We start from the raw sequence: 14,025 nt of genomic DNA on the forward strand, positions 1-14,025 counted from the left end.
TTTCAAGCTGGGCAGCAAAGTTGGATCCTGAGGAAGGTGCCCAGCTTTGCTTTAGGACCCCCGTGCCCCATCATTGCAAACCTGTCACTCTCCCTCATCATTCTAGTCAACTGGGCCCTATGCCATCCTGAACTCCCACAGTCCAGTGGGCACTAGGGCACGCAGGAAGCTCGGCAGCCAGGAGTCTACTCTTCCCTTCTCTGCTACTTCTTCAGGCTGGTCAGTGCTGTCCCCCGTTTTGATTTTACAATCAGAGGGAGCTATTTCTCCTCCACCCAACATGGAGAATGAGCACGCAGAAGGGACTCATAGGGCCTGTCAACTGACACTACGCACATGTCCCTCGGGCCACCTTCTCTGCCCCTCCCCTTCAAAACCAAACAAAAACGGCAAACAGGAAACGCTCGTCTTTTAAAAATTACTCTATTATTATCAAATAGAACCACAGTATCCAAAAGGTAATTATAAACTTCTATCCCCAACTAAGCGGCCCTGCACCGCCCCTCCGAGTGGCCGGCAGCCAAATCACTCCCCCCGTGCTGATTGATTTCATCCATTTTATTGTCAAGGAAATTAACAGCCCGAAGGGGTTCCCCAGGCCCACACTCTCCCCACAGAGGCCCAGGGGGAACAGGCAGCAAGCGACCAGGTCTCACTACCCAGCGTCCTTGGGAGGAGGGACGAAAGGGGAAGGGGGGCTCACAGCAGAGGGCTCGGGGCGCCCCGCCCCCGCCCGATGGGCTCGGGCCTGGCGCGGCCAAGGCAGGTGTCCCAGGGGGCTGGGCCCGCGCACCTGGCAGGGGCGGCGGCGGGGCGCACGCTCACTCGCCCGTGTGGGTCCGCAGGTGGTACTTGAGCGACTGCTTGTAGCGGAAGCACTTGGCGCAGTGCGTGCAGGGGTAGGGCCGCTCGCCCGTGTGCGCGCGCTGGTGCTCCAGCAGGTGGTGCTTCTGCGTGAAGCGCTTGCCGCACTCCGCACAGTGGTAGGGCCGCTCGCCCGTGTGGATGCGCCGGTGCTCCAGCAGGTGGTGCTTGCGGATGAAGCTCTTGCCGCACTCGGGGCAGGCGTGCGGCCGCTCGCGCGAGTGCACGCGGCAGTGGTTGGTGAGCTTGGACTTCTCGCTGAAGCTCTTCTCGCACTCAGGGCACTTGAAGGGCCGCTCGCCCGTGTGAGTCCGCTGGTGGCGCAGCAGGTGCGACGGGCGACTGAAGCTCTTGCCGCACAGGCTGCAGATGAAGGAGACCTCGTGCTTGCCGGCGTGCACGCGCTGGTGGATGACCAGGCTGATGTGCAGGCGGAAGCTCTTCTTGCACTCAGGGCACGTGTAGGGCCGCTCGCCAGTATGCGTGATCTGGTGCTTAGTCAGGCTCGACTTGTGGCTGAAGCTGCTGTCGCACTCGGGGCACTTGTAGGGCTTGGGGCCGCCACCGCTGCCGGAGCTGGGCGACTTGGGGCGCGGCTTGAGCGCGTGCTTGGGGTTGAAGGCGGGCCCGCGCTCCGGCGAGGCGTAGCCGCCGCGCACGCGGTGGATGCGCTGGTGCAGCGTGAGCTGCTGCTTGTGCCGGAAGCTGATCTCGCACTCGGCGCACTCGTAGGGCCCCTCCTTGATGTGGTTGCGCTGGTGGATGATGAGGTTGATCTTCAGCCGAAAGCTCTTGCCGCACTCCATGCAGGTGAAGGGCCGCTCGCCGCGCCGGTTCCGCTGCTGCTGGCTGGAGGCCCCGCGGTTCTCGTTCAGGTGCCGCTCGCCGTGGGAATGCGAGTGCGAGTGTGAGTGCGAGTGCGCATGCGTGGGGGGCGCCAGCCTCTTCACCGCCGGGTTTCCCAGCTGCAGGGGTGGGGGGCTATCCTCGCCTTCGGGAGACATCTCCCCAGGCAGCGGGGTCTGATACATACTGGCCTCATACCTCCCGGACAGCTGCCCAAGGGACTGCAAGTGCTGCGGCAGTTCATCGTCGTCCTCCTCTTCCTCCTCCTCCTCCTGTTCCTCTGTCTTTATCACGATCCCCTCTGCTCCAAGGACAGAGAAAGAGAGACGTTAGACCCTAAATTTGTGTGACTTGAGAAAGTCACGTTGTCGCCTAGGGTCACTGACCTGGGTGGAGGTAGAGCATCACTTTCCTCATCAGGAGATACCGCAGATTACCTTGTAGGATCAAATTCCTTCTTTTGGGAAAATCTCACTCCCTGAGGATAATGGCCCCAACCCCCACGGGACTGGCCATGTAACCAAGGCTGGCTATGGTGTTTGGTCAGGAACCAGCTTAGGTTTAAGCTGGGCCACTTAGAGTTCTCTCTTGGCATTTATGCAGAGGAGACGGGAGGTGGCTCTCTGTTGGGTAAGACTGGAAGCTTCTGGTGCAGCAGCATCCCGAAAAGGATACCAGCTTCAAGGTCTAGTGTAAGTGGCACCCAGATCCAGCTGTACCTGAACGTGTCCTACTTGTGAACCTGCCAATTATGTGAGTCCACAAACATTCCTTTTTTTTTTTTTAAATTCAGTTGTCAATGGACCTTTATTTGAGTGTGGTGCTGAGAATCAAACCCAGTGCCTCACACATGCTAGATGAGGGCACCCCCCCAGCCCCACAAATGTCCCTCTTTCATTTAGGTTTTTGCCAACTGTATCTTATTTCTAAGGACTCCTTCACCTGAACTCAGCTAGACTGGCTTCCTTCCTTCCTCAACCCACCTGGAGATTCTCAGTGTGGTCCTGATTCTCCCTGAGCACTTCCCTGGGACTCTGGCACTCTGCCTTCTCTAGCATACTGTGAGTGTGTACTCACTGCTCCCTCAGACTACCAGTCTTGAACTCTGGGGTCAGGAGGGTGTGTGCAGTGCCCACATGTGGCTCTGACTGGTGGATGGCCTCCCCTCCTCCCAGCTCCCCCTGCTAGTCTGGCCCTTTTAGGCCTAAACAAGGCCAAGTTCTACAGTAGTGCATGAGAATGTAAGTTCAAGGGGAAAGGAGTGGCCTTCTCCTCCTATAACCTCTGTTATTTTAAGTCACTGAATTTGTGTGACATGAGAAAGTCACTTCTGTTTTGTTTTTTTGTGGTGCTGGGGTTTGAACCGAGGGTCCCATGCATGCCGGGCAAGCCCTTCACCACTGAGCTACATCCTCTGCCCCAAAGTCACTCATTTCTCTGAGTCCGTCTATTAGACGGGATAAAGTACCAGTCTGAGCTTGCAGAATTCTCACAAAGAACTCTTTGAAAGCACTTCCACACCTCTGCTTTCTCTTCAGATGCACAGTATCTTGGTACAGATAAAGTCAAGAATTATCCCCGTTTCACAGGTGGAGCATCTAAGCCCAGAGATACCAAGTGATGTTTCCTAGTAAAATAAAAAGTCATACACCTTTTTGGAGCTTGTAGCCGAGGGACTGTCTGGTCTACTCCCTCACTGACTGGGAAGCTGAGTCTAGTGATATATGTGAGCTGGCCCAGGTCTTGTTCAGTTGCTAGTGATGCTCCACTGCTCCTCTAGGGCCTGTAAACTCGTGTTAAAATGGGCCAGTGGGCTGAGTCAGGGCTGCCTCTGCAGTGTCAGGATTCCCAGCAGGAAGTGACTCAGAACATCCTTAGAGCACAATCCCTAAAAGATCAGGAAGGAGGGGGCAGCTGGTCACCCTGGTGTTTATTGTGAAAATATAGTCAGATCTAAAAGGCTGAGCCTTACGGATGTAAACTCTCCTTGAGCACCAATGTCACTTTTTCCTTAATGAAATGATAAAAATGAAATATTTGGCCCTGAAATTCAAGACTCAAATTTCTACCAGCTGCTTAGTATTTTCTAGGTTCTATTAGAATGAATGGAATTAATGGGGAATGCTCAGATAACAATCTGGAATTTATGTTATGATGTTCTCAGAATTTGCCTATGTCGGGGCTGGGGATGTGGCTCAAGCGGTAGCGTGCTCGCCTGGCATGCGTGCGGCCCGGGTTCGATCCTCAGCACCACATACCAACAAAGATGTTGTGTCTGCCGAGAACTAAAAATAAATATTAAAAATTCTCTCTCTCTTTCTCTCTCTCTCTTTAAAAAAAAAAAAAAAAGAATTTGCCTATGTCTTCCGGCTTTTATTTATTTTTTGGTACGAGGGATTGAACCCAGGGACACTCAACCACTAGCCACATCCCCAGCCCTTTTTTATTTTGAGACAAGGTCTTGCGAAGTTGCTTAGGGCCTTATTGGTGAGGCTGGCTTTGAACTTGTAATACTCCTGCCTCAGCCTCCCGAGCCACTGGGATTATAGGCGTGTGTCACTGTGCCCAGCTTTGCTCTTCCTTTATGAAAGAGAGTGTAGTATGTTAAAAAGACTTCTGGGGCTGAGGTTGTGGCCCTGTGGCACAGTGCTCACCTAACACATGTGAGGCACTCAGCACCACATAAAAATAAATAAATAAAATAAAGGTATGAGTCCCTCTGCAAATAAAATAATAATAATAATAATAATAATAATTTAAAAAAAAGACTTCTAGAATACCATATGGTTATTTTAAAAATAAGGAGTTAGATCCATTGCTTGACGGTGTAGGATGCCCATGACCTCTGATTAAGTGCAAAAATGGCAAGCTGTAGAAGAACTGTAGATAAAATGGGAAAAAAAAATCTAACAATTAGACTAAAACCAGCTGGGTTCTACCAAATTTTCAAGGAACTTAATTCTTACCTCATTATTATTATTTTTTTCACCCAGAATATGGAATAAGAGCAAAACCTGCCCAGTCCATCTGATAAATCTAGAATAATACTGTTTCTAAAGCTAGATGAGGCTCATTCAAGAAAAGCTTAGGTTCATTGCATTTATGAATATAGTTATAAAACCCTGGAATAAAATATTCATTAAGTCCAACAGCATGTTTAAAAAATACACCATGCTGATGGTGTACACCAAATCCCGGAATGCAAGGGTGGTGGAGCCTCAGAAAAATCTGTCACAAAAACAAGTCCTGGATCAGGTGCTGTGAGCCCCACTGCCTTATATTCTTAAGGGTTATTTTTAAAAAAATCTTATTTTTCATGGGGTTCTTTATTTTTTTGTCTTTTTTGGAACTGGGGATCAAACCCAGGGCTTTGTGAATGTGAGACAAATGCTCTGCCACTGAGGTACATCCCAGCCCTGCTTATATTCTTGTACTCCCAAAAAGCTACAGGTGCAGAATGATTAAACTTGAGGTTTTTTTTTTATAATGAACAAAAAATGATGGCTAGATTCTACCAGGGAAAGACAGTATAGAGCAGTCATTTTAAAAACATGCTCTCCAGGGTTGAAATTTCCAAGTTGGTTGAGGCTTCTAATGTTAATGTGGGGCTGGGGATGTGGCTCAAGTGGTAGCGCGCTCGCCTGGCACGCGTGCGGCCCAGGTTCGATCCTCAGCACCACATACAAAGATGTTGTGTCTGCCGAAAACTAAAAAATAAATATTAAAAAAATAATAATAATGTGACAGGAGAATCAAGAACACCTTGGGAGGAGGAAGTTCTTTCTGGCTGAGGCCTTAGACAATGGATGTGACCTCCCTGCCTCTAGGAGGGGGCTGGATAGTTAATCGCCAAGATCTTTGAGTTCTTGTCTGAACCAGTCTTTGGATATAACAACTTCTTTCCTAGCCCAGTGCTGATCAGGAAGTCTCCCCAACCCCTCAGTGTACAGATGTCTTTCTGGAAGACCCCTGCAGGCTTGCCTCACCTGCCTGGTGCTTACCTGTGCAGTTCCTCTGCTGTACCAGCATCTGCTTGAGCTGGCTGAACTCGCCTGAGCCCTCCGTGGACTCCTCCAGGGCGTTCTCCTGTTCCTGCATGTCCAGGTCTGGCTGCTCTCCACAGGGGTCGCCCAGCTCCGAGTCCTGAAAGCCATGTTCTTCCACTTGTCCCATTAGGGGCTCTGGTGTCTCCAAGCTTTCTGAGCCCTCGTCATTGGTCTGTACCTCGATCTTAATCACGATACCATCATGTGCTGAGAGGAGGAGGGGGAGAGAATCCAGAACACGGTCATGCACCTGCCCAGGTTTCCACAGCCTGAGAATTTACATTCCAACAGTTCTTATTTTAGAGATCCTGAAGAAATATAATAGAGTTGGTGGTGAGTGGACAGAATTTTATGGGCACTTGTAGACTTGAACACCGATACAAACTGGAGTCAAGTTAGGACATTTGCAAAGTTTATTCTCTATCAGCCCCACAAGCTTTTAGAGAGAACTCATTCCCTTTCCCAGGTTGGGAAGCCAGGGGCCACACAGTTTCCCTGTGGCTGGCTTGCTCATTGTCCAGGTGAATACAAAGGGGTAGGGCCTTCTCCCTCCTACTCTCACCCTTCCAGACCTCCTGGGGCTCTTCCAGCCCAAACTTTCAAGCACATTTAGGAGTACAATAGGAGCAGTTGGATTTTGTTTGTTTTTAAGCTAAACAGCATCCTTATCATACACTGTGCCTTAAACTATGTCTTTTAGCCCTCCCCATAGGTCTGTGGGTTACCTCAGCTGCAGCACTGCAAGTCAAGCCATCAACTGACACAGGCTCTTGTGCATACCAGGGGTGCATATCTTTTGACTTGGTGCCAATTAGGTTGTATTTTCTAACAACTTGTAAGAATTCTGGGTCTTGCATTAAAGACAACTCACTTTCTCTTCTCTGTATTTCAAATATTTTTCCCCTCAAATTTGTCATTTGCCAGTTTTAGGTATTTTTTGCATCACAACTTTTAAAAAGTTTTCATATGTATCCCTCTCTTTCCTGGATTTTCTTAGTTCAAGTCTCCTCTGCTGCTAGATGGTGCATCTGGTTTCCTAGATTATATCCCAAGTTTTTTGTCTTCTTATTAACATTTTGTAAATATTTTTTAGTTGTAGTTGAACACAATACCTTTATTTTATTTATTTATTTTCATGTGGTGCTGAGAATCAAACCCAGGGTCTCGCACGTGCTATGCAGGCACTCTACCACTGAGCCCACACCCCAGCCCTTATTATTAACTTTTTAAAGTCTTTAATACTCTTGAAATTTATTTTTATTGTATATATGGTAGGAGGTATGTGTTCAAGTTTATTTTATTTATTTTTTTCATATGGATAGACTTTTGTTCTAGCATAAGCCCCTTTAATGTTGAGAAAACACATTTTTTTAGTTGAGGAAATGATAAAAGTGTAATGCATAAATATATTCATTCTTTCATTACATGTTCATTGGCATTTCCTGAGCACCTGCTGAGGGCCTGCAGTGTTCTCCTGACCCAGGATATGTCAGTGAACAGAACTACATCTCACATAAGCCAGTAAACACAGTAAGTAAATTATACCTTAGAAGGTGATAGTGTTGTGGGGGGTGGGTGGGGAGCAAAGTCAAGTGAAGGAGGCAGATAGCTCTGTCCACAAGAAGCCTCCTCCTGTCCTGTCTTCTCTTTTCCAGTCCAGTGTGGAACAGGTCACAGAGTAATCAGACCAACCCACTAGGCTGAAAAGAGATGCCCTGTGACCTAATGCTGGGTCATTTCTGATGCTCGGCAACCCTTAATACTTCCCTGATCAGTCATGACAACCCATTGGGAAGTAGGTGGAATATACAGCAGCTCTAATGTTCCCATGGTGTAGTTCTGATAGCCTTCAGTGTGGACCCTGGCTACCTTCCCTTGGGGCAGGGGGAATGTCCCACTCTCACCCTACAAAGTTTTCTGTATCCTGTTCTCTAGTAAACAAAACACAAAAGTCATCCACATTTACACCTCCTCCTCCTCCTGTTCAAGCTGAAAGTCACCACCTTTCCCTTGCTATGGTTTGGATGCTTTAAGGGTCTGTGTAGTAAGTAGGGTCCCAGCGTAATGGTATTGAGGTCATAGGGCCTTGAAGAGATGATTAGATTGGGGCACTGCCCTTGTGAGGGTAGTCATGCTGATCTCTCACAGTGGGTTAGAGAAAGCTAGCTATTACAAAAGAGCAAGGTTGGCCTCTCTGAGCTCGTCTCATCATGTGATATCTCCCTCTCTCCCTCTCTCATGTATTCCCACCATGGGGCCATCTGCCATGCTATGATATAACCAGAAGGCCATCACCAGAGTCAAAAGGTGCAGACGCCGTGCTTTTTGACCTCCATAAGCTTATTTTCTATATAAAGTGCCAAGCCTCAGATATTTTGTTACAGCTACATAAAATGCCCCCTTTCTCACCAATCTCAGGAAAAGTAGGGTCCCATCTCCCCCTTCTTCCTTTAACCCAAATCCTTTGTTCCTTAACCTTGCCCATGTTTTCCTTCTGGAAATTTGCTCCAAAAGTATGTTCCTTTCTCCTGTCTTCAAACTTTGTCCCTGTACTAGATCATTATGCTCCCTCCACAAACATGACTTTCTTGTTTCACAAACTCTTGAAATATTTTGGTTGCCTACTCCCTAAAATAATTTTTCAAAACTGTGTGCCCCTTTGCACCATTCTGAATAAATATATAAAATGCGTCAGTAACTGCAAAAGATGTAATTTCTGGAGTATTCTAAATATTGATATTTTGAAGTAAACCCTTCCCTCATACCTTAATGTCACCAGTGGAATCTAAGAACCCTAGCAATTTTTAAACCCACCATTATTCACTTAAAAAAATATGTGAACAAGTACTTCTTTGACAGTTGGAATTTTTACATCATTCATTTTCACCTTGAACTTCTATTTCCATTCCCACTTTGCCCACAACATTTTATCCTAATAGAGCATATTTTTATGCTTAGAAGGCTTTTACTGATCGCTTCATCTGCCACAAAAATGTGTTTATAAATTGAAAGTTTAATTTTGCTTCATTTCTAATAACCATAGGGCTATAGGTACTCATTATTTTCCTGGATGAGGTTATCCTTCGTGATTATTACTACAGAATGATAACCAATTATCCAAGATAGAAAAGAAAAAAACTTTTGGAAATGTATCTTTTGAGGATGAATAGGGATTATTTTTTTCCAACTAGTTCACATATCTGAGAATGAATACATATTCTTATTGTATTAAGAGACAGAGTTCAGAATCACTTCTATTATAATTTTCATTTTCATAAATGCAAGCATTGGGAAACCTCATTTCATGGGTTAGAAGAAGCTGTTATGAAACTGTCACTCGATTCTTTGAATTTATCCTGAATTATATGCCACAAAAATCACATGGTTAATATATTATAAAAAATTGTGGGAATGGGATTGTGGCTCAGTGGTAGAATGCTTGCCTAGCACATGTGAGGCACTGGGTTTGATCCTCACATCAGCACCACATAAGAATTGTTAGGAGCCACAAACAAAATATAAATGGCACCTTTGGTTGTAAAGTGACGCCAACTAGCCACTGAGGTATTATTATGCTAAGATTTACATTCATATGCAAATTGGGCTCCTGCTGTTCACCTTGGCTTGCTACAGGACTCAAGTTACCGGACTGCTGGAGAGTTCCCATTGGTTGGGGAAAGATAGTAGGAGGAAATTCCGGGGAAGGTCCGGGACCCTGGCTCCGGGAGGCGCGCAGTTCCGGCAGACGCCCGCATGGGAGGACCGGGTTTGGCTTGCCTGCGGCGGCTTTTTCAAAATAAAGTTTTGTTCCTGCTTGACTGGCTCGTGATTCTGTGCCCAGCCAAGACTGCGACATTTGGTGGCCCGTACGGGGAACGCCTGAAACTTAGAGGTGAGTAAAACTGCTCGCCCCTGAGGGAAGGCAACAGAATGGGTGAACATTTAGAAAAACAATGTGTTCTTGTTTTGATTTATTTTGTTTTTATTTCAAGCTCCCTAGCCCTAGAATTTTCTCAGGCGAACTGGGAAAAATGGTTGGCTCAAGGTTTGAAGTTATTCGGCCCTGAGAAAGAGAAAATTGATACAACCATTGTCTGTTCCGTTTTTGTTTCATTCTGTTTTGGCTTTGTTTTATCCTATCTTATTGGGTTACGTTACCTTTATAGTAGATTAGAATCCAGTAAAAAACAAACCGAAAAACTGCTAAGTAAATTGTTAGAGGTCCAGACTATGGTAGAAAAAACGCTAGGTCAAGCAAAAGAGAAGGTCTCTCAAGCTAGTCAGACAGAGGAAAATTTAAAGAAACCAAGCTTAGAGGAAAAGCAGCCATCAGGTGGAGAATTACAACAGGAGGTTGCTACTAACTCCGTTCTATCACCAGAGGGCGTAATTCAACCAACAGCTCCATCTACCGCTGAGCGGCCCTCAACTCCCGTAGTTGATGGACGGAATTCTGAGGCAGGACCCCAAAGATTAGCATGCCCTGTACTTGAGCAGGCAGGAGGGCAACGAATTCACCGTGCTTTAGATTTCAAAACAATAAAGCAATTAAAGGAGGCTGTAACGACCTATGGGCCGCAAGCTCCCTTCACAATAAGCATGGTCGAATCTGTTACCAACTTGGACATGACACCAGCAGATTGGGCTAACATGTGTCGATCTGTGCTAAACGGAGGACAATATTTATTATGGAAAGTTGCCAATGAGGAATTTTGCATGGAGACAGCTAGGCGAAATGCAGAAGCTGGTTATCCTCAAAGAAATATAGAAATGCTTTTGGGGAAGGGACCTTATGAGGGTCAAAGACAGCAAATTGAATATGACCCTGGCGTATACGCACAGATTGCTGTAGATGCAGTTAGGGCATGGAAAACTTTACAGGGGCATGGAGACTTACAAGGTCAATTATCTAAGGTAATACAAGGAACTAATGAACCTTACGCTGAATTTGTAGATAGACTTATTCAGTCAGCCTCTAGGATATTTGGTAATACAGAACAGGTAATGCCATTTATAAAACAACTGGCTTATGACCAAGCAAATCGTTGCTGCAGAGAGGTCATTAGACCATGGAGACATGAAGATTTAAACACATATATTAAATTATGTAGAGACATTAATGAACAAGGGCAAGTCTTAGCAGCAGTACAACAGGCTTTAGATGCCAGGCCAAAAACATGCTATAATTGTAATCAAACAGGACATTTTAAAAGGAGTTGCCCCATAAGAGGAGGGTTTAACAAAGCGGGGTATCAAAGGAATAGAATACCGGGTATTTGCCCACGATGCCATAGAGGGAAACATTGGGCTAATGAATGCCGTTCTCAAACCACCATAGAGGGTATTCCGTTATCAAAAAACGGACAAAGACCAAGTGTTTACCCACGATATCATGGAGAAAGGTATCAGGCTCCGTTGCCAAAAAACGGACTAGAGGGCCCAATGCCCCGGGGCCCAAAACCACAAATATATGGGGCAATGGAGGAACCCAACAGCACCATCAAGGTAGTGCCCAGGACGCATTATCCATTAAATCCCTCATCAGACAAACTAGAGGGAGCGCAGGGCTGGACATCTGCTCCTCTGCCAGAGCAGTACTAACTCCAGAGATGGGAGTTCAAATCATTCCCACAGGAGTAAAAGGACCTCTTCCCCAGGGAACAGTAGGCTTATTATTGGGACGCAGTTCTTCTACACTAAAAGGACTTACGATAAGTCCTGGGGTAATTGATCCCGATTATGAGGGTGAAATAAAAATTATAGCTAGTTCTCCAAGAGGTATATCAGTAATTTCACCAGGAGATAAAATAGCACAGTTATTAATAATACCCAGCCTGCATGATAAATTTTCCAGTCGTAATGTAGAAAGAGGTTCCAAGGGATTAGGCTCCACAGGTGTAGATTGGGCTATGCTGTCTTTGAATTTAGATTCTCGCCCAATGCTAAAATTAAATATACAAGGACATAACTTTAATGGGCTGCTGGACACAGGAGCTGACCTTAGTGTCATCTCTCGTCAAGAATGGCCAAAACATTGGCCATTACAACAAGCCACTCAAACGCTTCGAGGCCTAAGAGTGGCAACTAATCCCCATAGAAGTGCTATGGTATTAGATTGGAGGGATCCTGAAGGATGTGAAGGAACTATACAGCCCTATGTATTGGATCATCTTCCCGTAAATTTATGGGGACGAGATGTCCTAGATCAATTAGGATTGACATTAACAAATAACATCAATCCTAATGCGCCCACTACTAGGGCTAAACAAGGCTTTAGGAAAGAAAAAAGATTAAGAGAACAAGAACAAGGTATAACAGCACCTATTCAAATAGATCAAGAAATAAATAGACACGAATTGGGTTTTCAGAAAGGGCCACTGAGACAATCAAAATTACTTGGAAATCAGAAAGACCAGTGTGGGTTCCTCAGTGGCCCCTGACTAAAGAAAAGATACAAGTAGCCCATGACTTGGTCAGACAACAATTAGCAGAAGGACATATACAACCTTCCGTATCTCCCCATAATACTCCCATTTTTGTCATTAAAAAGAAATCTGGTAAATGGAGATTATTACAAGATTTAAGAGCCATTAATAATGAGATGGTTATTATGGGACCTGCTCAATCAGGGATTCCTCAATTGTCTGCTTTACCAAAAACCTGGCATGTTTTAGCTATAGATATTAAAGATTGTTTCTTTTCAATTCCAATTCATCCCGAGGATAGTCCACATTTTGCATTTACTATCCCTGCACTGAATCATGAAGGTCCTGATCAGAGATATGAATGGAAAGTACTCCCTCAAGGGATGGCTAACAGCCCAACTATGTGTCAAATTTATGTTAATAAAACAATCCAGCCACTTAGAAACCAAAATCCTGAACTACAAATATTTCACTATATGGATGATGTGTTATTGGCACATAAAGATAAAAACACATTACTAGAATGTTATGCCACACTTACAAACTTATTAAAAAATTATAATCTAGAGATAACAATAGATAAAGTACAATTAAATCTTCCAATTAATTATTTAGGAGTTCTATTATCCTCAACCATGGTCCGTCCACCAAAAATTCAAATACGAGTAGATCAACTCAAATCACTTAATGACTTTCAAAAGTTATTGGGAGACATAAATTGGATAAGGCCTTATCTAGGCATACCAACAGGAGAGTTAGGACCTTTATTTGATATTCTAAAAGGTCCATCAGATCCAAATTCACCCCGCATGTTAACACCTGAAGCAAGAAAAACATTAAAAATCATTGAAACGTATATGGAAAATATGCATTTGGATAGAATTGATATAAGTTTGCCTTTATTATTTATTGTACTACCAACAAAAAATATTCCTACAGGAGTATTTTGGCAGGAAGGTCCATTATTGTGGATACATTTATCTTATTCTCCTAACACTATTCTTACTAGATATCCTGAGGCTGTAGGACAATTAATACTCAAAGGAATAAAAGCAGCTAAGGGAGTATTTGGGATTTCTCCCAATAAAATTATCACTCCATATACTATGGATCAAATTGATGAGTTAGCTAATGAGTTAAATACTTGGGCAATAATCATGTGTAAAACTAGTGTTTCATTTGATAATCACTTACCATCTAATCCTTTGTTGTCTTTTTGGTCTAAGCATCCTGTAGTTTTTCCAAAAATGACAAGAAAAACCCCTATCATAAATGCTCCAAATATATTCACTGATGGGTCAAACAATGGTACAGCAGCAGTAGTTACTCCTGATCAAACTTTTACATTTTTAGTTCCCAAACAATCAGCTCAAAAGGTAGAGCTTAATGCAGTATTACAAGCTTTTATGATGTTTAAAGATTCTGTATTTAATTTATTTTCTGATAGTCAGTATGTAGTTAATGCTATAATATCCCTTGAAGATGCTGGTAGGATTTCACCTTCTTCTACTGTTTTCTCTTTGTTTTCTGCTATACAAAGTCTAATCTGGGACCGAAAAGATCCATTCTTTATAGGTCATATCAGGGCACATACAGGATTGCCTAGAGCCCTTAGTATGGGCAATGAACTAACAGATAAATCTACACATGACATACATATTTTCTCCACAATAGAAGAAGCTATAAATTTTCATAAAAGGTTCCATGTCAATGCTAATACTTTACAAAAACGTTTTAAAATAACTAAAGAACAAGCCAGACATATAATAAAACAATGTCAAAATTGTGTGACATTTTTACCACAAGTTAATCTTGGAGTCAATCCTAGAGGACTGATACCTAAC

At 44.5% G+C, this 14,025-nt stretch overlaps 1 protein-coding gene across 1 annotated transcript in view; it reads right to left on the reverse strand.

Moving 5' to 3' along the window:
• Positions 1–543: 543 nt before the first annotated feature.
• Positions 544–14,025, reverse strand: part of ZNF777 (zinc finger protein 777) — a gene marked incomplete at its 5' end in the record, with an annotated part of 46,455 nt that continues 32,973 nt past the window's right edge. The window contains 2 exons of the mRNA XM_081283343.1: positions 544–2,014; positions 5,712–5,963. Of these exons, the coding sequence (XP_081139469.1) occupies positions 822–2,014; positions 5,712–5,963 (1,445 nt within the window). The 3' untranslated portion in view covers positions 544–821. The remainder of the gene's footprint in view (positions 2,015–5,711; positions 5,964–14,025) is intronic.

This window comes from Spermophilus citellus (assembly GCF_964194105.1).
Source record: "Spermophilus citellus genome assembly, chromosome: 3".
In the NCBI taxonomy this organism is placed as follows: Eukaryota; Metazoa; Chordata; class Mammalia; order Rodentia; family Sciuridae; genus Spermophilus; species Spermophilus citellus.